General features: G+C 46.5%; 3 protein-coding genes across 17 annotated transcripts in view; 2 read left to right on the forward strand and 1 right to left on the reverse strand.

The window, feature by feature from the left end:
- The window catches only part of DOC2B (double C2 domain beta), a 37,786-nt gene extending 31,775 nt beyond the window's left edge, over positions 1 to 6,011 (forward strand). For 2 of the 3 annotated variants that reach the window (XM_085078427.1, XM_085078428.1), the window contains 5 exons: positions 988 to 1,114; positions 1,297 to 1,454; positions 2,951 to 3,032; positions 3,223 to 3,319; positions 3,978 to 6,011. In XM_085078427.1, coding sequence (XP_084934553.1) covers positions 988 to 1,114; positions 1,297 to 1,454; positions 2,951 to 3,032; positions 3,223 to 3,319; positions 3,978 to 4,114 — 601 coding nt within the window. In that variant the 3' untranslated portion in view covers positions 4,115 to 6,011. The remainder of the gene's footprint in view (positions 1 to 987; positions 1,115 to 1,296; positions 1,455 to 2,950; positions 3,033 to 3,222; positions 3,320 to 3,977) is intronic. The other variant, XM_085078426.1, reaches the window with a different exon arrangement.
- Positions 6,012 to 6,671: 660 nt separating this feature from the next.
- On the forward strand, positions 6,672 to 9,413 carry LOC146429217 (pinopsin). Its single transcript, XM_085078879.1, has 5 exons — positions 6,672 to 7,011; positions 7,469 to 7,651; positions 8,097 to 8,242; positions 8,401 to 8,640; positions 9,079 to 9,413. Exons 1-5 carry the CDS (start codon positions 6,672 to 6,674, stop codon positions 9,214 to 9,216), a joined length of 1,047 nt encoding a protein of 348 aa, XP_084935005.1. The 3' UTR covers positions 9,217 to 9,413.
- A 205-nt stretch (positions 9,414 to 9,618) lies between these two features.
- TEX14 (testis expressed 14, intercellular bridge forming factor) overlaps positions 9,619 to 24,085 on the reverse strand; it is a 29,740-nt gene continuing 15,273 nt past the window's right edge. The window contains exons 16-31 of one of the 13 annotated variants that reach the window (XM_085078420.1): positions 23,326 to 23,592; positions 22,569 to 22,669; positions 22,176 to 22,289; positions 21,738 to 21,828; positions 20,925 to 21,015; positions 19,786 to 19,848; positions 18,649 to 18,773; positions 17,572 to 17,759; positions 16,890 to 16,941; positions 16,329 to 16,400; positions 15,529 to 15,606; positions 13,859 to 13,976; positions 13,585 to 13,680; positions 12,832 to 12,941; positions 12,449 to 12,506; positions 10,506 to 10,639 (exon numbers count right to left, since the gene is read on the reverse strand). In XM_085078420.1, coding sequence (XP_084934546.1) covers positions 10,630 to 10,639; positions 12,449 to 12,506; positions 12,832 to 12,941; positions 13,585 to 13,680; positions 13,859 to 13,976; positions 15,529 to 15,606; positions 16,329 to 16,400; positions 16,890 to 16,941; positions 17,572 to 17,759; positions 18,649 to 18,773; positions 19,786 to 19,848; positions 20,925 to 21,015; positions 21,738 to 21,828; positions 22,176 to 22,289; positions 22,569 to 22,669; positions 23,326 to 23,592 — 1,634 coding nt within the window. In that variant the 3' untranslated portion in view covers positions 10,506 to 10,629. Of the gene's footprint in view, positions 10,640 to 11,140; positions 12,182 to 12,448; positions 12,507 to 12,814; positions 12,942 to 13,584; positions 13,681 to 13,858; positions 13,977 to 15,528; positions 15,607 to 16,328; positions 16,401 to 16,889; positions 16,942 to 17,571; positions 17,760 to 18,648; positions 18,774 to 19,785; positions 19,849 to 20,924; positions 21,016 to 21,737; positions 21,829 to 22,175; positions 22,290 to 22,568; positions 22,670 to 23,325; positions 23,593 to 24,085 lie in introns of those variants that run through there. The other 12 variants (XM_085078418.1, XM_085078417.1, XM_085078416.1 and 9 more) reach the window with 12 other exon arrangements.

Consider the following 24,085-nt stretch of genomic DNA (forward strand, 5'->3'; position numbering starts at 1 on the left):
AGGCAGAGGTGGGAGATGGACGCCAAAAGTGAAAGAGAAAACCAAAAGGATGAGAAGGCAGTGTAAGAAATTTTTTAAAAAAAGAATAAAGGATGGAATGGAAAGGAAATGCCATTCCTTTACAGGCAGGGAGCCCAGCCAGTCCCTGCATGGCTCCATGGGGATGCAGGATGCTCCCTTTGGAGGGGGCTGGGATGGCTTTCCCCATTTCCAGGTGCAGACAGCACTGGGAACAGCTGGTCCCTCAAGGCACCCTCCTGGCCCTCAGGGATTTGGGGAGCTGCATCAGAGGCTCCCTGCAAGCCTTAACTTCGCTCTCCTGTCGTCTCTCCTGACGCCCAGAGCAGGCTGGGAAGCAGCAGAGGAATGACTCATTAGCTGCCAGCGCAGGGAAAGGCATTTATAGCTTTTCCATGGCAAACAGCCTTGGCTCAGCACCGCTGTCACTGCCCTCGAGCCTGGCGTCACTGGGATGCATCCCGGGATCCCAGAGCTTCACCTGGCCCGGGGGGGATGTGGGAATCCCTCGTGGCCTTGTCTGCTTGGTGGCACAGGAGGTGGCAGGCCTGTGTCCCAGCCGGGGTCACCCTGGGAGCTGCTGTGCTCCCAGCAGAGCTCCAGCCCCTCAGGAAGGAGGGAATTGGCTGTGTGGGAAGCAGGATTCTCCCAGCCACGGGAAGGATGAAGAGCCTCAGTGGCTGTGAAAATGCAATTCAGAATAATTATGCTTTAGCCACTGATGATTTTGATGTTTTAATGGAATTAGGGTGGTTGAGGCTCCAGCTTTCTTTTCCAACAGTGCCCAGGCTGGAATGTGGGTTAGACACAGGGACTCACCCTGAGCTGCCCTGGCCAGGTTGTGCCATTCCAGCTGTTCTCCAGCTGCAGAGGAGCTGCTTTGTCCATGGGCTGGGGAAGGGCGAGCTCAGCTGTCCCCTCCCTGCCACCACCTCCCCGGTGTCCCCACTCAGCCTGTGCCCCTTGCAGGATCTCGGTGTGTGATGAGGACAAGTTCCGCCACAACGAGTTCATCGGGGAGACGCGAATCCCGCTGAAGAAACTGAAACCCAACCAGACCAAAAACTTCAGCATCTGCCTGGAGAAGCAGCTGCCGGTGAGTGGGGAGCATTCAAAACCTCACCCCACCGTGGCACCACGGGTGCAGCAGATCTCTCTCTGTTCTGTGGAGCTGTTTGGCCCCTCAGGGATGGGGGAAGAGCATCCCTCAGCTGGGGACACGTCTGGCTGTGGCTGTTCCCTGGGACATCCCCTAGAATGGCTGAATTCCCTCCCCAGATAGATAAAACAGAGGACAAGTCGCTGGAGGAGCGCGGCAGGATCCTCATCTCCCTCAAGTACAGCGCACAGAAGCAGGGGCTGCAGGTGGGCATCATCCGCTGCGCCCACCTGGCCGCCATGGATGCCAACGGCTACTCTGACCCCTACGTCAAAATGTGAGTGTGACCCGCGGCCCTGCTGTCCCCTGCTGTCCCCTCCCGCCTCTCCCTGCAGCGGGAATTAATTGCTCTCATTAGGAGAAGCAAATGAGGCCGTCACGGCGGCAGCTCGCCTCGCCCGCAGCGTTATTCCCTGGCAGTTCTTGTGCAGAGCATCCAAGGAAGGTGGGCGCAGGGCTTGGTGCTGTGGGGTTGTCCCCGCTGGGTTGGTGGCCACAGTGGCCACTGAGAGGGTCTGCAGGAAGGATGTGGCCCTGGGGACAGAGCTGGTGGCCCAAAGCAGGCAGGGACAGTCGGGTTTGGCTGATGGGTCTCACTCAGTGCCCAAAGGTCTCAGACCTCACTCAGCACCTGCAGACTCCTCTGCTTCTCTTCCTAGCAGCATTCCCAGTTTTCTCACTGTTTGCAGCCTGCAGTGTCCCTGTCAGGATGGGGACAGCTGCTGGCTCAGCTCTGGGCCTCCTGGCCCATCCCAGCCCCAGGGAATCACCTTCCTCCCCAAGGAGAGGAGGCTCCCAGCCTAGCTCCCAGCCCCACTTTGGGAAAGCTCTAATTACAACGTGTGTGTAATTAGGCCAGACAGCACTTTAATGTGCATTTTCCAAATTCACTCCCTGCAAAGAAGGGGTGGCCATGGCAAGGAAGGACCCTGTGTCTGTCCTACCTCCCTGTCCCCACTGTGCTGACTCAGCCTTGGGCACTTTTAAGGCTGGTATTTGAAAAGGCAGAGCTACTGGGATAAGCCATGCCTGGGAGGCCAATAAAGGAGTTTATCAGCAACACACTTGCACCTCTTTATTTAGTTGTTCCTTAGGGGAGGAGGTGTTTGTATAAAAATCCCCTCTTGCTGTTTTAAATGCCAGCTGGAGGCTCAGTCCTCCAGCCAGGTTTGGGTGTCCCCTGTGCCACCCTCAGGAGATTGGAACTGCAGGGATGGGATCAGAGCAGATAGAAAAGTGATGCTTCTCAGTACAAGCCCTGATTTTTTAATTATGAGCAAGATCTGGAACGTGCAGCAAGGAAGCAGAACTGATGTTTAAAGGTGCAGCACCAGCACAAAACCACAACGGATTGGCTTTGGCCCACATTTTGGGTCCCCTCTGTGCCTGATGACACTTTAACCTTGTTTGCTGTCCAGCTCTGGTGCTCTGCTGCAGAATATCTCAAAGCTGCTGCTCTCTCCTGCTCTCTTTTCCACCTTCATGTGGTTCCTGTCTCCTGGAGAGGCTGTGGATGAGCAGAGCAGTCACACAATCCCCAGGCTGGACTGGGCCCAGGTTGGCAATGACAGGTTTTGGGAGCATGTGTGCAGTGCCAGTGTCCCCTAGGGACTGGAGGTGGCATAATCAGTGCTCTTGATGTGGTCCTAAGGTGGGGAAATGCTGCCTCCTCCCAGCCAGCCCCAGCATTTTGGCAGGGCAGGAGGAGCTGGAGGTTCAGGGGGAGATGTCCCCACCGGTGGCACCCACTGGGCTGCTTGGGTCTCGTTGCAGTTACTTGAAGCCAGATGAGGACAAGAAATCCAAGCACAAGACAGCGGTGAAGAAGAAAACGCTGAACCCCGAGTTCAATGAGGTGGGTTTGGGGTGGGTGTGGTTCTCTCCAGGGGGTTTTTCTCAACCTCAGGCTTAAAAGACAAAAAACCCCACCTTAGTCACTGTGTGAGGAACCAGGGTTGGGTTCCCCACGGGCAGCAAAGCCTGAGGAGGAGGATGGGCAGCCCCAGGCTCTGTTTTATCCTGACTCTGCCTCTGCTCCCCCGCAGGAGTTTTTCTATGAGATCAAGCACGGTGACCTGGCAAAAAAGACCTTGGAAGTCACCGTGTGGGACTATGATATCGGGAAATCAAACGATTTCATAGGTGAGTGGGACACTCCAGAAGGTCTCCTTGGCCTCTTTTTTTATTTATCTTCCCCATCTGTACCTCTTATTTTTCCTGCACTCCTCCAGCCTTGCAGTTTCTCCATCCCCACATCCATTCTCACTGAATTTCAGTTCTGCTTTTATCCCTCTCCTGCACCTGAGCCTCTCAAGGAGCATCCAAGCAGGGAGAAGATGCATCTGCCTCTCCCCTTCTGTTTTCTGCTGTTTTCCTCTGAGTAAAAACCAGCTTGAGCAGGGAGAGGTTTCATTTATCTCTGTTGGATGTCTGGGCTTGTTGTGATTTTGTTCCTGGTCACTGTGATTTATCACTAACAAGTGCCTGGCACCTCTGACTGCTGCTGGGATTGCAGTGAGCCTTTAGCACAAGGGACAGGGGGGACAGGGGACAACCAGAGACAGGGGGGACAGCCTGGGGCAGGGGACAACCAGGGACAGGGGACAACCAGAGACAGGGGGGACAGCCTGGGGCAGGGGACAGCCTGGGATAGGTCCCTGGTCACAGCCGTGAGGGGATGGGGAGGATGGGCTGTATTTCCCACCAGTTTGAATCACCTGGCTCCCTCCAGCATCTCTCAGCATCCCTGGCAAGGCTGATGCTCCACCCCAGCTCTCCCTGTGTCTGTCTCTCTCCCCAGGCGGAGTCGTGTTAGGAATTAATGCCAAAGGGGAGCGGCTGAAGCACTGGTTCGACTGCCTGAAGAACAAGGACAAGAAAATCGAGCGCTGGCACACGCTGACCAACGAGCTGCCCGGCGCCGTGCTCAGCGACTGAGCCACCCAGCTCCTCCAGCCACAGCCTTTGGACTCCTCCCAGCTTCGGATCCGGGGGATCCCAGCCCGGCCAGGAGAGCAGGACACCCCTCAGCAGGGCCTGGCTGCAGGGAAGCCCTTCCCAGGGAAGGAGGCAGTGCTGGATCTCTCCATCCAGCCGCTCCCGGCTCCCAAGGCTTTTCCAAAACGCCTCTCCGCACTCTCAGCCCCACTCTGGCATGCAGTGCACACCAAACACACACAGCACACCCAGTGTGCACCCCTGCATGCACTGCAGCCTGGCTCCTCTCCCAAATCCTGGCTGTCCTCACTTACCTTCTCGCTGCCTTGCAAGTCAGTGGCAAAAATGAATGCGTCCGTCTGCGTCCGTCTGTCCGGCATCGGCAAAAGGCGTCCCCAAAAAACACACTGAACCCGGAACTGTCCCCTCGAGGCAGCTGTGCCATATCTCTGGTGGTTTGTCAGTCTCTGTGGTTTGGGCCTAAACAGTTTTTATCTGCATTTAAAGCTCCTCTGTCGGAATGGTTGTGTGTCCCTGGTAAACCTGGAAAGAGTGTTTGCTGTCCTTCCAGGAATGTCGTGCTCGTCCTCTCCGGTTGTTCTGCAGGGCTGTGCAGAACAGATTTCCTCCTGGGATCAGCCAGCTTCCCGTTTGGGAGGTAAAATCCAAAGCTCAGTGGAGCAGCCTGGCTGTTCCTGCTTCCCAGGATTGGCAGCAGCCTCTCTGCTAATGAAACCATGCCATGCAGCAGCACGGCTGTTTTTCCAGCAAAACCAGCTTTCTGCCTGAATTTTTCTAGCATTTTTCCCTTATTCATCCTTTTCCAATTGGAGTTGTGTTTGTAGAGATGCTCAGCTCTGGCATGGCTGTCAGGCAGGTCCATTTTCTGCCTCAAACAGCATCCAAACCAAATCAATTTCTGTGTAATATTAATATGGCACAGTAATAATATAATATATTATATCATTATAATAATCCCAGATAGCATCCTCTGTGATCCACCTTGGCTCATCTCTCCATCCTCATCCCACCTGACGCTCTGTGGGATGAGCTAAAACTTCCCACAAAATGCTGCATCTTTCCCCAAATTGTTTGAAGCCTTTAAACAATGATTTCTTAGGAAGAGCTGCTCTTTCCCCACGACTCTCAATCACCCTCAACTACGTGTTGCCAACTTCTTTTCTCCTTGGGAAGCAATGGAATCTCTGGAATCCTAAGTTTACTTTTCCAAGTGGTTGTTACACCTTGTTTGATATGGGTGGGGGGATAAAAGAAAAAAAAAAACCAACATTCATAGGGTTTTTTTTTATAATATTTATAATGCATCCTGCAGATCTGCATGGGTTTTATTTGAATGCTGGCAGCCTGTCAAGTCAGATGTTCCCAGTAATCCTTTCTGCACCTTAAAGCCTGGTTGGGATCTGAGCTTCCAGGGAAGCTCCACGAGCACCAGGTTGGCTGTGCCTCCCTTTTCTGGCAGATTTCCTTTCCATCCATCCTTCCTCCCAGCAGATCTTGCTGTGAAACTGGTTCATGGCTGAGGTGGAGCAGGACGTGTGTGTGTGGATTCCTCCACTCTGTATCCCAGTCTTTTCTAAGTGGACACTCTGTCCATCCATCCTTCCATCCCAGCTGCATGCAGAGTTGGTGGTTGTCATGCCAGGCCTCGTGAAATGTTTGATACCAATGTTTTGCTACCATGTGAAGGCTGCAGAAACCGTCCTTACCTGCATCCTGAGAGATTTTTGTATTTCAGTATTACCTATCTGTGTACTTTTGGTCAGATTTGTTAATATTTATAATGAGAACCGGAAATAAACAGGTTGGAAAAAAATAAGTTAAAAAAAAAAGAAAAAAGTTGATGCTGGTGGTGCAGCTTTTGAATTTGGGGGATGGTGAGGATTTGGGGAGAAATGGTTTTAAACCAGAGCATTGGGGGCTGCTTGGCCCAATGTATTATAAATATTACATATATATTTATAAGTATATATAAATATTTATATTTACAGATTTATATATTTATATTTAATTTACTTATTCATTAATTAATTTATTTATATACACTAATATACATATTTATATATACAAATATATATATATATGTATATAGACATATATGTATGGAGAGAGAAAAGACATAAAAATGGCCCAATGAAGTATATATACTACATGCATATTTTTATATATTTATATTTGTATTTAGTAGCCTTGATGCCTAGCAAGCCCAGGGCACAGGGAATGATGTCCAGTCCCAGGTGCCAAGCCCAGGCTTACAGGAAAATACAGCTGGAAAGCAGGAGGAAAAAAATATTTATTCAATTAAACGATGCTCTGTTCAGCCATCAGATTTTTGTTTAAGTCACTCTTTATCCCCTCGGGAATAAAGAGCTGATTATAAAAAAGGGGGAGGGAGGCAAGGATGGAGGACAAACCCTCCAGATTAAAATAAAGCTTAAGGTATTTGATTGCCAAGCTGCTCTGGGGCACGTCAGCCCCTCCTGCTCTATAAAGAGGCTCTGCTTTTGGGGAGCCTCACCTGCCCAGGTGCTGCTGCTCCATGCTCAGCTCCCAGGAGCCCCCAGCCAACAGCACCCCAGGGCCCTTCGATGGCCCCCAGTGGCCCCACCAGGCCCCCAGGGCCACCTACCTGGCGGTGGCCGTGCTCATGGGGCTGGTGGTGGCCTCAGCCTCGGTGCTCAACGGGCTGGTCATCGTGGTGTCCATCAGGCACAAGAGGCTGCGCTCACCCCTCAACTACATCCTGGTCAACCTGGCCGTGGCCAACCTGCTGGTGACGCTCTGCGGCAGCTCCGTCAGCCTCTCCAACAACATCAGCGGCTTCTTCGTGTTTGGGAAGCAGCTCTGCGAGCTCGAGGGCTTCATGGTGTCCCTCACAGGTAAGGAGGTGACCTCCAGACCTGCCTTGGGCTTTGGGTGGTGCTGCTGGGTTTGGCAGAGGGGCTTTGGAGATGTTTCACCACCATGGGGAACTCATGTCCAGCTCTGCGTTAGCACAGGGGAGGGTTGGGGTGATGTTGGTCACCACGTGTCCAGTCTTGGTCTTCACAGAGTGGGAGATGCCACTTGGGGACATGGGGAATCCTTGTTTGGGATGTATTTTGTGGGTGCTGACAGCTCTGCACTGGGCAGATATCTGGGTGCAGATATCCCAGTTGTCCCTGCTGGGAGAAAAGCAGTGCCAAATATCCCAGTTTTTAAGGGCCAAATACCACAGCTCTCCCTGCTGTGAGAAAAACATTGTTAATATTTCCTCCAACTAAATCATCACCTACCACATCCCAGCACAGGCAGCAGAACCTGTCCCTGGGACACAACCCCTCCTTGTCCCCCCAGGCATCGTGGGGCTGTGGTCCCTGGCCATCCTGGCCCTGGAGAGGTACCTGGTGGTCTGCAGACCCCTGGGAGATTTTCGGTTCCAGCACCGACACGCTGCCAGCGGCTGTGCCTTCACCTGGGGCTGGTCCCTGCTCTGGACAACCCCACCTCTGCTGGGCTGGAGCAGCTACGTGCCTGAAGGTAGGGGAGGTGGCAAACTCCACTGTGTTGTCTTTTTGCTTCTCGTTTGCAAGCCTGGGGTAGCTGGAGGGTGTCTGTGCTGGAGTTGAAAGGGTGAATATCTCCTGTTAGTATCTCCTGTTAATATTTCCTGCTTGCTCAGCCACTAATCCTCTGCTGGAGGATGTTCCTTGCAAGTTCCCCACTCTGCAGCCCTTCTGATCAGAGCCAGGAGCTGCACCCAGCACCCACCCAGCCCAAAGCTGCTGTTGTAGGGGCTTGGCAAGACCCCACAACAAATCACAGAGGGCATCTGGCCAGCCAAAACCCCACAGTGCCCGATCTCCAGGCCCTTGGGAATGGAACAGTGAGAGGTGCTTGGGTACCACGGCTATTTCAGAGCCTATTCCCAAGCCCTTCTCCAAGCCCCTCACAGCTTTAGGCTCATCCCCAACCTTTATTCCAGGCCTGAGGACCTCCTGTGGGCCCAACTGGTACACAGGTGGCAGCACCAACAACAGCTACATCCTGGTCCTGTTTGTCACCTGCTTTGTGCTTCCCCTCAGCCTGATCCTCTTCTCCTACACCAACCTGCTGCTGACCCTGCGGGCGGTGAGTGAGTCAAAGCAGGGATAAAGAGCCTCACGGTGGCTTTTTGGGACAGCCAACGGGGCTGGCACCTCCTGGTGCTGCCATCAGGGCCCTCAAGGGATGGAATTGCTGTCCCAAGGTGCTGCCAGGTGTCACCCTGTGTCCCAAACTCCCCGCAGGCGGCGGCGCAGCAGCAGGAGTCGGACACGACGCAGCAGGCAGAGCGGGAGGTGACACGCATGGTGGTGGCCATGGTGGTGGCTTTCCTCACCTGCTGGCTGCCCTACACCACCTTTGCACTGGTGGTGGCCACCAACAAGGACATTGTCATCCAGCCAGCCCTGGCCTCCCTGCCCTCCTACTTCTCCAAGACGGCCACGGTGTACAACCCCATCATCTACGTCTTCATGAACAAGCAGGTGAGAGAGAAAACTCCCAACAAATCAACCAACAACTACAGCTTCACTGGGGCTGAATGAAAACAAATTAACAGCCTCAAAAATCCTGGAGGAACCACCTATCCCATCTGGAAGTGGTCACAGGCTCGATCCCAGGGTTGCTGTGTAAGCAGCAAGGATTTGGGGAATAAAAAGGGAAGAAAGGGAGCAGCCTGAGAGCTGAACAGGAGCTCATTTTCTGCTTCCATGGTTTTATGGGGTCAGGCAACTTAATGTTGGATCACAAGCTGCTCGTTGGAGGCACAAAGCAAACAGAATGAAACTTTTATTGTCCATAAACCACAAAGAGCTGGGCTGGGAACAGGCAGAGATCTTTCCCAAAATATAACCAACGTCCAACCTGCTCGAGGTGACGCCAGATTCCTGCTGCCACAACTAACCTGTCCCCTCCCTGCCCAGTTCCAGAGCTGCCTGCTGGGAATGCTGTGCTGTGGTCACCACCCCCGGGCCATGGGGAAAACCTCTCCTGCTGTCCCTGCTCCCCGTGTGGCTGCAGAGGGACTGAGGAACAAGGTGACACCGTCTCACCCGGTGTGACTGCCACCAGACCCTGCCTGCACCAGAGCCAGCAACAGCATCTACCTGTGCCACCCACAGCAGCACCGAGGGAATCAGGAGCCTTTCGAGAACAAAATAAAAAATAAACAGTGATTTTTCCTCAGTGCAAAACATCCCAGGTTGCTGTTTGGCCCAGGGTTAGGTGGAACATGCTCTGTCACCATCCCAGCCTGCACTGCCTGCTCCTGTTGAGAGGTTCGAGGTGATGCTGTAAATCTCAAATCAATCCTGCAGGAATGTTTAAGAGCCAACTGTATTAATAAACACTAATAAATACTAACCAGTTCATCTGTTTTATGGAGAGGGTTTGACAGGAAACACATCCCCTCCTGCTACCAGAGCTGGCACATCCCTCGTGGTGAGTGCCACAAACATTGCTACAGAAAGCCAGGAAAAAAAAACAGTGCAAAGACAAAAAGTTAGGATTTTTTTATAGTTAAGGCAATAAGGAAAGGTCTTAGTCCACTGATTTCCCAGCAAGGGTGAAAACACAAGTGGGAACAGACCCTGAGGCACAGCAGAGGCACCACTGCCCACTGACAGCAAACAAAAGATGCCAAAGCCTGTCAGGGTAAAATAAAAGATAAAAAAACCTCCGTGGGGCTCTGCAGCTTCACACCTTATCTTGAATCTCAAAGCTCAACGTTTATCTACCCCAGCTGCAATCACACTCCTGGCTTTGCAGGCAGATTCTGGCATTTAGGAGCACAGGGAAGGTCTCTAAAGACAATATTGAAGAATACCGAGCAGGGGGTGGAATTAAATGATCTTTCTGGTCCCTTCCAACCCAAACCATTCCATGATTCCATGACCTGGCAGGGGGAACAGCACATCCTTCCCCATCCCCACCCCTGCTGTGCAAACCAGCTCAGCTCACCCAGCTCAGAGAGGAATTAGAACAGCTCAGCATCACTGTTTTAATTTAATTAATTGGCCTTTCATTCTGCGGGAAGCTGAAAAGCAGCATTAGATGGGCCCCTCTGATCTCCTCTGCTGTCTTGCACTGGGCCTTGTTTAATTGCTCCTGTTAATTACAGCTTTTGGGGCCATGCTTTGTTATCAGGATGATTTAGGCCCGTGCTGAACTTAAATCTGGGGAAGTACAAGGAGCTGAGGAACTGAAATCTCTGTTGTGTTCTTGCCCTGATAAGGAGATCAGACAGGCTATGGGGCTCCTTGAAAGGCTCTCCCCCGACAGGAATAAAAATTCTCCACATTGAGATTCAAAAAAGATAGGGAAATGGTTCACAGGCTGCTCACCATTTGGTCCCACAGATAAAACAGAACAAGAAGCTGAGGAGATTTCACATGTTGCAGCGCAGAGTGATGATAATCCTGTGCATGTCAAAATGCTTTGCTGCTCCCCACGGGCTCCAGCTACTTTTAATTTAATTAAACAAGCCTGAAACACAACAAAAACACTGCCCAGAGTGAGGGGGATGACCCTCAGTTCTGAGTCAGATCCAGCAAGGGCAGCATCACACAATAAAAATGTGCAATTTAACTTCTGCACTGTCCCTGCAGGTGACACAGCCCCAGGGCCACCAGGAGCAGGAGCTGGTGACAGCAACTCCCAGCAGCAATAAAAACCCTTCTGCCTGGGGCACACCAGTGCCACACAGAGAATCCAGCCTGGTACAAGGCTGGGTTAGGAAATATTAAAGCTTTTCTTGGACAGAATTGCCTTGCTGTCATCCTGAGGTGCTTCTGCTCCAGCTCTGTCACAACCACCAGATGACAAACACATGAAAGGTTTGGATTTGCTCTTATCTTGCCTCAGAAAGCTCCCCCACCACTGCACATCTTCTCTGGAGCAGCTCCATCAGGATCTGGTTGGATCATGGGGAAGCAGAGTTAAAACCAAGTGAAAAACCCACCAGAATGACCCCAAAAAAGAGCCAGAAAAAGCACCACAGCAGCACAATTACCTTGCAAACTTTTAATTATTGATGCAAAACCAAATTAACAGTTACAGAGTTGGAGCATTTCCTCACGAAAATATGAATGAAAATGCAAAACTTGGCACAGCCAGGTGTGCAAAACCAGCTAAAATCAAATCCCTGAGTCTGTCAGACAGGGAACAGGACAACCTGCACTCCTGCACCTGAACTGTATTTATCACATTAAAAAAAAAAAAAAAGTTAAAGATGAGTTGCTGTGCCCATCAAAATTCTAATCCAAAGCTCAATTATATCCAGGGATTTTAATTTTTTTTTCCCTTAATGAGGCCAACCAGAAATGTGGTTGAATTATACAACAGGTATCTTCATAACAACCACTTTTTTTTTTTTTTTTTCACATTCTTGTCTGATGCTGGCAGGGAACACATTGCTGCACTTGCAATCTCTGGAGAACACTGCCTTTTCCTCATTAGCTTTTTGCACAGCAATTAATCCCTTTAATCAGTCAAATCAGTTCAACACTAGATCACAAAAGCACTAAGTAAAGAGAAAACAAGAAATTACCTTGTTAAATTTAATGAGCAAGGAAAAACAGACACTACATGGGCTGTAACACTCCAGCATGGAAACATTGCAGTGCCTGAGCAGCACCAGCAGCCCACAGAATTACAATCATTTTGTCTTTAATCTGAAAACTGCACAAGGCAACAGAGCAAGAAATTCTTTGGCTTATGAAAATGTGCACAGGAGAAAAAAACCACCAAGCAGCCAGGATGTGACAGAGAACAGCTCCTTTCTGCAGTATTGGTGCTGCCTGTGCAGCAGCAATGGCACAAAACCAGTTCAAACCACACCAGAACACAGAGCATTCCATTTGCTGCTCTACTTGCTGCTGCAGTTAAAGGAAATCTGAGTTTTGCAGTTGTTATGTGGCCAAAAAAGGCTGCAATTCACAGGCCAAACACTGTGCAAGCAGCTGATGCACAGAACTTATTCAGTCTGTGTTTTAATCATGGAGAGAGCTCTCATCCAAAACAATTATCCTGTAAGGGGGGAATAAAAAACGGGGGGAAAAAAGAGGGAAAAAAAGATTATGCAGTTGTTTTTCCTTATATCCCTATATATTTTTTTTCCTTACATCCCTATATATATATATAGGGATATAAGGAAATTTTTTTTTAAATATAAAAAAATTTATATTAAAAATATATCCTTCCAACTACAAGTTGAAGGGAATGGGGTTTGCATCTTCTTCATGGAAAACAGGAATGAAGCTCACAGATTTCTACCACAAGTCCAGTTTAACTCACCTGAAGGGTGGAGCTGGAGGCTGCTGGGGGTTGGATTTCTGATCCTTGGGGTGCTCGTCTGAAAAAACAGGGAAATTCAGCTGAGAACAGGAACAGGAAAGCCACACAACCCTCCAGAGCAAGCAGGGGAATCAAGAGCTGCAGATTTCTCTGTTTGATTCATTCAGAAACCAATCCTGATTTCAACCCCTGAGAAGAATTCCCAACCCCTGTGGGATTCTGCCAGCAAACAGGGGTGTAGCTGCTGCTGCTGTGCCAACAACAGGCACAGAGGTGTCACCCCCAGACTCCTGCATTGCAAAAATCACCATCCCCATTCCCAAAAGGCACAAGAGATTGGGGATGTTTGAAACTCTGGGTGCAGCTCTACAGACCAAGAGCACCTGCTGAAGTCCCTGCACAGCCTCCTGGTGCTCTGCCTCCAGCCCTGGCTCTGCTCTCCTCTACTCCATCCTTCCTTCCAGCATCTTCTGGATCCTGCAGGCTTGCAGCCCTTGAATGACAGAGTTTTGTGGATCATCCTCCTTTTTTTTTTTCTCTTTTAACAGGATGAAACAGAAAATTCTGATGCCAAACACAAGGATGTCTTATGTTCCTTGGGGAGGCAGAAGTTGGGGATGACTTATGACCACTCACTGTGGAGTTGTTCAGAGTTACTGTGCTCTGATTTTCTGAGAGGAAAAATGTTATTTGGGATATGAATCTTTTCCTTAAAATGATGTTTAAATTACCTCTGCCATGTTTTCAACACTGCCATGAAAGCAGAACCATTTTCACAAACTTCCTCACAAAGAGCTCTCATGATTTTGTTCTCTTAATGCACCATTTCTCCACCTCAAAAAAAATTCCCCCATTCTGTCAAATTATCTCTGATTTCTGTGAAGACCAAGCAGCACTGCCTTCCGAGCCTGTTGAAATATTTGCTTTCCACCTACAGGAAATTGTATTAACAAAACATTCTTTTCCCTCTCCATTTAGTGGGAGAGTTCACACTGATGTCTCCAGGCAAAGTTCCCTGACATTCCACTCCCTGAGGAGTGACAACCCATTTTCTGAGAAGTCCTGCACAGGTCTGCACACAGCACAAAATAAACACAAAATAAACCCTGCAACACAAATGTAAACCAGCAGCTCACCCCACAGTGTGTCCCTGGGGTTGTTCTTGGATCTCCTCCTCTCCAGGAACTGCATGGAGCATTCTTTCCAAAACATCATCGAGGCTAGAGTGAGCCCTGCTAAATAAAATATTTTAGTATTATGTTGACAAGTTTCACGCTGGAAATATCCAAATAAACAGTTACCATTATCAGGGTATTTCAAATTTTCTGTGAGAATTAAATTTTGTTCAAATAAAATTTTAAATCTTTGCAACTCAAAGCCAAACATGCCTTCCCATCCTTTTTTTCTTACCTTTCTGTATCCTCTGCCAGATTAAACGACTCCTTAGTCCATAAACTCTGATTTGTCTTCTCATTTCTCTCAGATTCTTCTTCTGGCTCTCTGTTTTCCATCTTCACTTCATCACGAGCTATTCACATAAACCAGCAAGATTTTAGCACCAAAGGAAGATAACAAAGACATTAAAATGTTGTTTTCTTTACTGCACTTGGGAAATTTCCAGTTGCCCACTTCTCACTCACTCTTTCCTCAGCAGCCTCATTTCCTAGCAGTTCAGCAAATTCCCATTATCTCCAGTCAAAGGTGGCCAGCAGCAAAGCCCAGATAAATATTTCACTCCAACACATTTCCACATTCTCAGGACTCAACATTTTGTTTCCCACCGAAATGAAAAATGGATGTGGAAATGAATATTTAATCTTTTCCGTTACAATCCCAGATATGGGAGAGAAATCCAAGGGAAACCTGTGGATGTGAGCTCTGTTAGCCTATTTACCAAAATCCAGTGATTTCCCCCTCAAAGACTCATCAGAAAATCCTGTTCCCCACAGAAATTAGGATTAGGATTGGGATTTAAAGAGAGTTAAATGCCCTACAACTCCAGAACATGGGGCTGGAAAGGACATCCCATGGTGATCCTATTAAGGTCCCAACATTGCTGCTCCCACAACTTTCTGACCTGGAAATTCACAGTGATGGGGCTGAATTTAGGCTCAGACTAATGGGGAATATTCCAGCCCCTTCTGCTGGGCTGGGAGAAGCAGGAAGCAGGAGGCTGTCACCAAAAATGGGAGTCTGAAATAGCTGTGCTTTATGCAAATACAAGAAAAACCACAGTGAGTGAGCAGCTGCTGCAGTCCTCCCCACCTCAAAACAAGAAGCTGCAATGAATAAAGCCACAGGAGCTTCCATGCTTCAGGAAAAGATCTAACAAAGCTGGGGGATAACCAAATATGACTGTGCTATTTAGCTTTTTACAGACTTAACTCATGTTCTGCCTTTTTTTTTTTCCTCTTTTTTTTTTTTGTCTGCTTTTTTTCACTCGCTTTGTGACTCACTGGGGGAAAAAAAAAAGCACAGCCTATAAACATTTAGGTTTCCTGCTCCTCTGACACGACTTGTTGTACATCTAAAAATGATTCCCACTTAGCACCATTTGCATTTGCAGCAGCACAAAGATTCACCACTCTGCTGCCTTTGTAACAGAGCAGCAAATACAATATTCATTACCCCAGTGGAAGCTATTTCGCTCCTCTGTGAAATCAGAGGCATTATTTCCTGCTGGAGAATTAGGAACATTAACAGGTGGGGGTGCAGTGGCCACTTTGTGAACTGAATCACCCTCCCAGGATGGAAAATTCACTGGTTTTGACATCACCTGCCCACCACCTCTCCTCCTGGGGGTGTTGGCACCTGTGTTTGAACACAGCCCGAGCCACAGAACAACAGCAGAAAATTCATCCTCCTGGTTAGACCTGCAAGCCTCCCACACCAGCTCCCCCTGGACTTCAGAGGGAACACACAGGGAAAGGCAGCAAACACTGGTGGGGGGAACCAAGCTAAAAATTGCAGTTTATTGTTACAGCTGAACACACAGTGACGAGGATTCAGAGTCATTCTGCAGCGAGGGAAAAAGGGATTTTCTATTTTTAATCTCTGCATTGGGACTATTAGCAACTAACCATTCATTTGCACTCCAGAGTCTTGCAATCCCATCCCTTTCAAGTCTGGGGTGATGGAATCTTGCAGCTTGAGGTGTTCTGTTAAAAACAGCATTATTTCCATATTGATCTAGGTGCACACCCAAGTACCATATGATTTTATTCATCCAACCCTAGAGGAAAACCTTCCCTTGATCTATATTTTATATATTAACCCACAAACTGCCCCTGACCATTATTAATGGCATCACTGATGATGCCAATCCTCACAGGCTCTCCTTTCAGAGAATGAGGAAATATATTCAGGATGTGTCTGGGTGTCTCATTTCTGAAAGAACCACTGACATCCTAATTATCCCAAAGCCTGCTGTTAATTCTGGAAGAGCTGAACGAGGAATAAGCCAAGCAAACTCTTCCGTAGCACATTTAAGATTTTTTACACTTTCTGCCTGGAGATGGGTGAGAACACAAAGGGAAATGTAAATCACTGAGCTCTGCACAGACACCTGGGGGGCACAGCTGCCTCTCCTAATGGGGAACAAGAATTGCTCCAGGACACCTCTGAAAAATTCAGTGTACACTAAATTCCTCTTGTGTTCAACTCCACCTGCACTCCATGCTGCCAGCAAGGAACCAGCCAGTGAGATGCAAGAGGCTTCAAGAACTGCCAGTTAATTTAAGCTGTTGATGCCCAACTTCCTAATCATTGACTGCAACTAATTTGGAGGCTCTTGTGTATTTTGGCAGTGAATGGTTTGGGAGAAATCCTGATTGAGCACAGCTGGAAAGCCTCCCAGAGTTTGGGGTGAAGTGCCTCTTACCAATTTCATCCAGCAGCTCCTGGGCTGGTGGAGGCAACTCATCAATGGAGGGGGGAGATGCCTGTGAGAGTGCTGAGACAGAAAAAAAAAATAATTTCTAGTTAATTAGCAGTGATTAATCCTTAATAAGTGTGACATAGGCTTACAGTCTGATAGCATCTTGCTTACATATTTTGTTTAACAGCCTGCACAAGCCTGGCTCATTCACATTTTATCAAACAGCCTGAAATAATTCCATGGTGGAAAAATCATTTCGAGCCAAATTTGCAGGTTCAGCTCTCAGTGCTGTATCAGGATTTGAGGCCACTGATATTTACACTTCAAACAGGGGTTGATTTAGAGGTCAGAGTTCTCAGTCTGCAGGGCCAAACACAAAATCCATAACCTAATTAGCACCAGCAATACATGGTTGAGTGCAAAGCTATTTATCCCTCTAAAATGAGACATGCAGGAGCAAAAAAAAAGAAGGAAAAAAAGGGAAAAAATTAATAAACTGCAAAGTTTCCTTTCAAATCTGTCTCTCTGTTTATTAATCAATTTATTTTGGGATAAAAGACTTACCAGGTGCCTGCCTGGTGTTTCTCAGGGATGAAGCAAGTGGTGGCAACCCAACCTGTGTGAGATCAAACAGAATGAAACACGAGAAGGTAAATTGGAAAACCCAACTGAATTTAAGTCTTCAATCCTCCCCTTAAACATATTAAATCCAAACCGAGGTAGAGCCTTCAATTAAAGCCTTAGCTGACCATTAAATTTTAAAATAAGCTTTTCAATCAGTTCTGAATATGAAAATAGACACTTGGAAACTTTGCACTCCAAAGGGAGGATTTCTGATAGAACAAAGCTGATGAATTGTCACATTTTATGTGCAGAAAGAAGCCAAACCCCTGATAAAAGAGCTCATTCAACCCAAGCTTTTCACAGGTTTTTATCACTTTGGTGTTCCAAGATTCCCAAGGCTGGGAAATAATAATTCCTCACAGCCAGAGGAGGGATGGAGGGCAGGGAAGGGCAACTCTGATAGTGGCAATATTTACAAATAATCAGGTGAAAGAGGAACCCAACTCTGCCTCAAAATCAGTCAGGACTTTCATCATTTTACCAACAAAGCCACAATTCCAAAACACTCACTAAGAACTGCAAGCATTTCTCTGCTTGCATTTATTCTGAGGAAAAGCATTTTCAAAAATACTTTAAAGACTATTTAAAGAGACTCATGGCATAAAGTTATTTTCTGACTTACAGGCTCTTTCAGTCCAAATGGGCAAACTCTTGAAGCCACCACTGGAATTTCCACACTCCTCTCCCCTTCCCAGGCTGTGGTGAAAGTCTTGAATGCTGTGGAGGTCTCTTGAGAGCCACAAAAGGAAGAATCTGAAGGAAACTCACGGCTGTGCTTGTATTTCTCAAAGGATATTGGTATTTTTTCTTCTAGGATTAAAAAAAGAAGGAGGAAAAAAAAAAGAGAGCGAAGCTGGAAAATTATTTTTGTGTCTTTATCGCATTTTAACAGAAGTAGAAAAAAATTTAAAGTAGAAAAAAATTTAAAGGGAAAAGGCACCTGCACAAGAAACTCTTAAAAATCTGTTAGCCATAAAAGAGCAAACTGATAACCCAGAATTCCACCCCAGACTTATTTCTGCAGAACTTTGCCAAGTGAGAAATTTCAGCTCCTGGGTTACACCAAATTAACGAAGCACAAGGCAAATGTTCATTCATTACTCTCAAGCACTTCAGTTCAACAAACATTCATCATATTATTCAACTTATTACCCACACTCAAACCACAGTGAGTGCTAATTGCAGTGCCTTTGAAATGCTAAAATCCACAGGTAGAACTTCAATTTTTAATGTTATCATTTAATAGATAATTTGGTGTAATATAGTGTAATGTAATGTAATATTCTGTTCTATTCTATTCCATAATATAATTAATATAACATTATAATATGGTACGATATGACATTATATAATAATAGTAGAATAATAATTGTAATATAGAATTAATTAATTTCTGATTTCTCAAGGCTGCAATTAACCACCAAGTGAACATCTCCCAGAGACCTTTCAGGCAGGGTTTTTTTAATCTGTTTCCCCACAAATTCCCCTTTAATTCCATGTCTTTTGCCAATGAGATTTCAACCAGCAGGCAGATTTCAGGTCACTCATTCCAAGCCTGGCATTTCTGCACGGTGTGAACTGAACTTCCACCATTCACCTGGATGACTTTTCCATCAAAAAGCCCTGGAAGAAAGGTCTGGATAGCCCAGAAAGGAGAAATAATTCCCTGGAAATCCTCCTTTTTCCCTCCCTGCATTACCTGAGCCCAGGGGGGTGCTGACCCTGGTGGGAGCATAGCTCAGCCGAGGTGTTTTCCACTCCACATCCCTCTGGAAATTCTGCTCACAGGGAATGCTGGACAAATCCTGGATATCTGCCACCGAGCTGGATTATTGACAGAAGTTCTGACAGTTAGAGTAGCCACTCCCTGCACCTGGGAATCACCAGATCCTGCTGTTTTCAGGGTCTTGAAATTTTAATTTTGTGGAGTGTTATCTAGCTGGGCAGAACGAAGGGAGAAGTTTGAAACTTCCCACGGGAATCATCCCAAAATCACCATCTTCAGGAATATTGCAGAGGCAGAAAAGGTTAATTATTTGCTTCCCCTTCCTTTAAAGCATTTCTTAAATAATCTTCTAATGAAAGCAGCTGAGGCAGCTGCCTCCAGACAGGGCAGGAAGTACAAATGTGAACCAAAATCTACAATAAATCCCCCCAAAGCCGAGGGAAGACCTGGAGGGTTAATAAAAATTAATGAGCCGTTAATGAAGACTAAATGAAAAGCCTTGGGAGCATTTAAAAGACCGACTCTGATAAACTGAGATCCCTGAGCCCCAAGTTCCAAAAGTGAAATCCAAATTAATCACACCAACATTTTGGGAAGATTACATTGTCCTCAAAAGCCATGGAAAGAACAGACACCTCCTGTAATCAGGAATTTCATGCAAATCTCCATTAGCTGTAAAAATAAACTAACTTTATCAGTTGAGTCACAAATATATTCTGCAAATTTATTTTTTTTTTCCTCCCTGAAAATCGCAGGACTATTTCAGTAATAAAATTTATTTGGCTCCACATGAACGATTTGCTCTTTAAAGTGATTTTATTTCCCTCCCTGTGCCATATGGAGAGGAGAAACGAGGAATCCTCACACTTTCAAGGGAAGAAGCACACCCAGATTAACACTGAATTAATTACTTAATTACCTTGAAATATGAAAATATTTCAAGCTAAGCACAACTCTTTTACACCAACCTCACAACTTTTCACAGGGAAACACTCTCTCAATGCTCTGGGGAGTTTGCTCTTTGTCTCATCTCCCTGTCTTGCAGCAACACAAGATTTTGCAGTTAATGACCAAATTTGCTGAAGTTTTGCCATAAAATGTGGTTCTTACACATCTTTTTCTTGGCATTCTTCCTGTGGCTCCCACACCGTCGCTCCTCGTGCTGCATCCCCACTGCAATGAGGGAGGAAAGGTCAGATTCACCCCCAGAAAACGATGGAAATAGGAGTATTTGGATTCCTCTCTCTCTCAGGAAGTTTAAGCACTGCCTTCTCTCTGAGGCAGACTGCAGCTCAGAAAAACCTGTTGCTCAAAACCTTGGGAAGTGGAGAGTGGTAGGAGAAAAATGGCATTTAAAACAGATTATGGAGTTGTTTTCAGGAAGGATAACATTTCTAACAGAGATATTTAAATTCAAAACAAAGCTGAAATTAAATAAAATCAATAAAAACACAGGAATATATATCACCCCAGTGTTTCATCATCCTTTGATCTGTCTCAGGTTGGGACAAATCCACTCAAGGTCAAAGAGGATTTGGCAGATGGAGCAACATCCCCTCTGTCCTGCTGGCAAAAGCTCAGATCCTCAGTGAAAAGGAGCAACCAAAACCATTCTTTTTTTATCCTAAAGCCAAGTGATTCCCACTGCTGGTGCCTCCCTTTGAGAGCACAGCCCTGCCAGCTCTGCACTCTGGGAAAACACCAAATTTACACGACATAAACCAAATTTACAAGACATAAACCTTGCTGTTGGACAGAGGAAACTGAAAAATCTCCAATCCTGAGCTGCTGTTACCCCCAGGCAAGATGCAGGGAACGTTCCTGCACGGGGCTGATCCCAGGGGGAGGGAAAAGGCAGCAGGATCTTCATGGCACTTGAGCTCCACAGCCAAAGCACGACAGAATTCAAGCAGATGACTGAAGCCTTAATTCGAATTATCTTTGCTCTGTTTGAGGCTGGGGTTTATCAGTGGAATTGTGATATGTACATGGGGTTTTTTTTTTCCCTATTTTAGCTCCCTCATTAAGGCAAAAAAACCCCACCAAACTCTGCAAAAGACAAAACCCCCCTGGAGATTTGAGAAAACCCTTTCAGTATTCCCTCAGCGAGGAGCTGAGCTATGTAGATCATCATTAAAAACCACCACTGGCAGCTTATTTGAATATTAGATCTATAAGCAGAATTAATGAAGAGAGCACACTTTATAAGCTAATTTATGCCTGAAGGAACAGTGGAAATGATTCTCTACCTGGCTACAGGCTTTGGGCTCAGCTGATTCACTCCCAGCTTGTTGCTGCCACAGCTCTGTGGTGTTGTGCTGCAGAATAGTATTTTTCCTCCTGAATACAAATAACAAATGTTCCCTGTTATTGGCTTTTGCAAGTACAAAAGGAAAACAACACAACTCATTGAACAGGAAATTGCAACTTTATTAAATTTTTTAAAATTTTCTTTCTTGCTTTTTGTTTTTTTTTTTTAAAGTTCTTGTGACCTTTGCTGTTATCGAGAGACAAATGTGTTTTTAAAGATGCATTTTCATAAACGTGGCACAGCTGCCAGACAGTCACTGAAGCACTGGGGAATATCACAACATTTACAAATTTGAGCTAAAAGAGACAACAGAGTCAGGGAACAACAATGATTCTTCCATTATTCTGCACACGCACTCTGTCAGCTCTCACTGTTTTTAAGCCCAAGATCCTCCCAGCAATGAGAATATTAATGTGTAAATACAACTCTAATTCAGTTTTCAGCACCACAGCAAGTTGCATAAAAAGATTAAACGTAGCCCCAGGGTAAAAATAAAAAGGTTTCCAACAAGTTTTGTTTTGGCTTTTGAACTGAAACACAGCAAGTGCATAAACACTGCATTTGAAAATTTTTTCAGGCAATGCAAAGCCCAACCAAAATCCTGAGTGTGTTGAACTCTCCCAGAAATAATGAGGAATAAAAGACCAATGTCCCCTGAAGAATGAAGGTCCAGCCTTGTGACAGGAGAGCTGCTGGGAGAAAATATCAATGCAACAACTCAGAAGTGCTTCAAGAAAAAGGACATTTTTACCTGGAGCCTGAATTCCTGATGCTGCATCTGCAGGTGGTTTCTGTGAAAATCCTTCAGAAACATTTTCTGCTTTGCCCTCAGTGTTTGAGGTCTGAAAAGGGGGAAAAAGGGAATTAATTTAATTTTTGACAGAGCAGCTGCAAAAGGAAGGAAAACTCTCCAGGAAATTTCTCCCAGCAAGAGAAATTTTTTAGGAGCTCATCAGCAAACAGCCCAGATTGGATTTAACAGCAACACAGAAAAGTTCTGCAACTTCAAGAAATGAATGAAGATTAATTTCCTCACTCTTATCTAAATCTTTATTTGCAGGTACTATTTCAAAAGAAAATAACTGTAATTTAAAAAAATCTCCCATTTTCCACAGCTCCTTTCAAATCAAATGGGAGCACAATTAAACCACACCTTGTGTAACTTATGTGCAAAATATGTTATTTTTACCTCTGGTTCTGAACTTCCCTCAAGAGCAGGAGGAAGGAAATAATCAGGAGTGAAGAATTCTTCAGTCACATCAGGAGGTGAATTAAGGGAACAATGCAATTCCCTTGAATGTCCCTGTGAAAGACATCATCACCTGCAATGATCTATTAGTAAAAAATACACATTTCAGCCGAAAAGACACCGAAATCCTGAAATTCTATTTAATTTGCTCACTGACTTTCAACCCACCTCCTGCTCCTAGCATTACCCTGGTGTTTTACAGAACAAAACAACAAAAAAAGTCGGAAAAAGGAGGGAAATTGTTACTCAGGGTGGCTCAGGATGCAACACCAGGCTGAACTTTTCCAGGGATAAGCAGCTGCAACTTAAATTCCTTGGATTTTCTGTACATACTCTAGAAAGATTCTCAGCTCTCTGAGGAAGGACTGAACTCCTATGAATGGCAGTTCCACACTTTGCTGGCTCATCTGGTGCTGGGGACTGGCAGCTCCTCCCTAGGATGTCAGAATGGAACAAAATTATTAAAAAATGATGTGAAGTGAGTGATCTGAGGCACTGCTGGAATATCAATGAGAGCAGACAGTGACACTAATTGTCTGTCAGGAACACGGGGAAATAATGACATTTAAATGCTCACCTCGTTAATTAAGCTAAGCAGGGGAACCTTTCCCCGTTTCTTTGTCCATAACTTTTTCAAAAAGCATTACCCACTGAGCTGCTACAGAAAAAAGCAGCTCCGTGGTCAGACTGGAAGAAATAAAGTGTGAAAGCACACCCAGGGGTCTGAGGGCTTTGGATTTCTCACGCTGATAACAATAATCAGTGATGATGAAGAGCTCCAAGCTCACTCCCTCCACTTATTAACACCTAATACTCATCTTATCTATGCCCATCAATGACTCAGTGATTGACCTGCTCTGAGGGCAAAACCCTGGAAGATAAAATTGACTGTTCTTGGAAAAAAAAAAATCACAGAAGCTGCAATCTGATTGGGAATGGAAAGAGAGAAGAGCAGAAGAGCAGAAGAGGAGCAGAAGAGGAGGAGAGGAAGAGAAGAAGAGGAGAAGAGGAGGAGAAGAGAAGAAGAGAAGAAGAGAAGAAGAAGAAAGAAAAAAAGAAGAAGAGAGCATTTTTTGTTTCTCAGCCTCACCTCTGGAACTCCTGAGCTCAGCCTCCAGGTCACTGTCCCCAGATTCAGTCCTGTCCTCACTGCCAGCATCCCAGGGCTCAGCCTCATCACCTGGCTGCCACCCACACCTCTGCTGCCCTTGACTTCCTGGAGCTCCAGCAGGGATGTGCTGGGAGCTTTCCCTGACACTTTCTGCTTCGCTCTCAGACGTGCACTCTCCGGCTGGGTATGGACAGCTGAGCCCCAGCTGGCCTGAGGCAACTCTTCTGGCCATTTGCTTGACTTCAACTGCACAGAAAGAACAGAATTGCCACTCACAGCACAGAATCTGCACCTTCAAAGCATCCCCTGCTTCTCGTTGTGCCTGCAGACTGGGAAAGGCTGAGTTAGAGCTGGTATTGTGACAGCCTTTGTCATGAAAAGAGCTAAACGCTTCCTTCCATTTGAAATAAAGCCTAAAACCTGCATGAATTGATATGGACAAGCCTTTCCAGGAAGAGTTTTTGCGAGTTGGATTCTCTATTTTCCATGCCCGTGCTGCCATCCACTGGGCACTGCCATCCTGCCCTTCCTGAATCCAAACCCTGTCCAAAACCAGCCTAGAAATCCCTTCAGCTCCACAAACCAAACCATCCCAACATGCCTGGGAGTATTTTATGCCCAGAATGTGTAAAACACAGGATCCCACTCATTTGGTTTCCATCCAAGAACAACCTCAGAGCTTCAGCAATTAAGGCAGAGACCTTTCCTCGTGTGTGAAGGTTTAATGCACTGCACTGCA

This window comes from Lichenostomus cassidix, chromosome 19 (assembly GCF_008360975.1).
Source record: "Lichenostomus cassidix isolate B80296 chromosome 19, HeHo_3.0, whole genome shotgun sequence".
Taxonomy (NCBI): Eukaryota; Metazoa; Chordata; class Aves; order Passeriformes; family Meliphagidae; genus Lichenostomus; species Lichenostomus cassidix.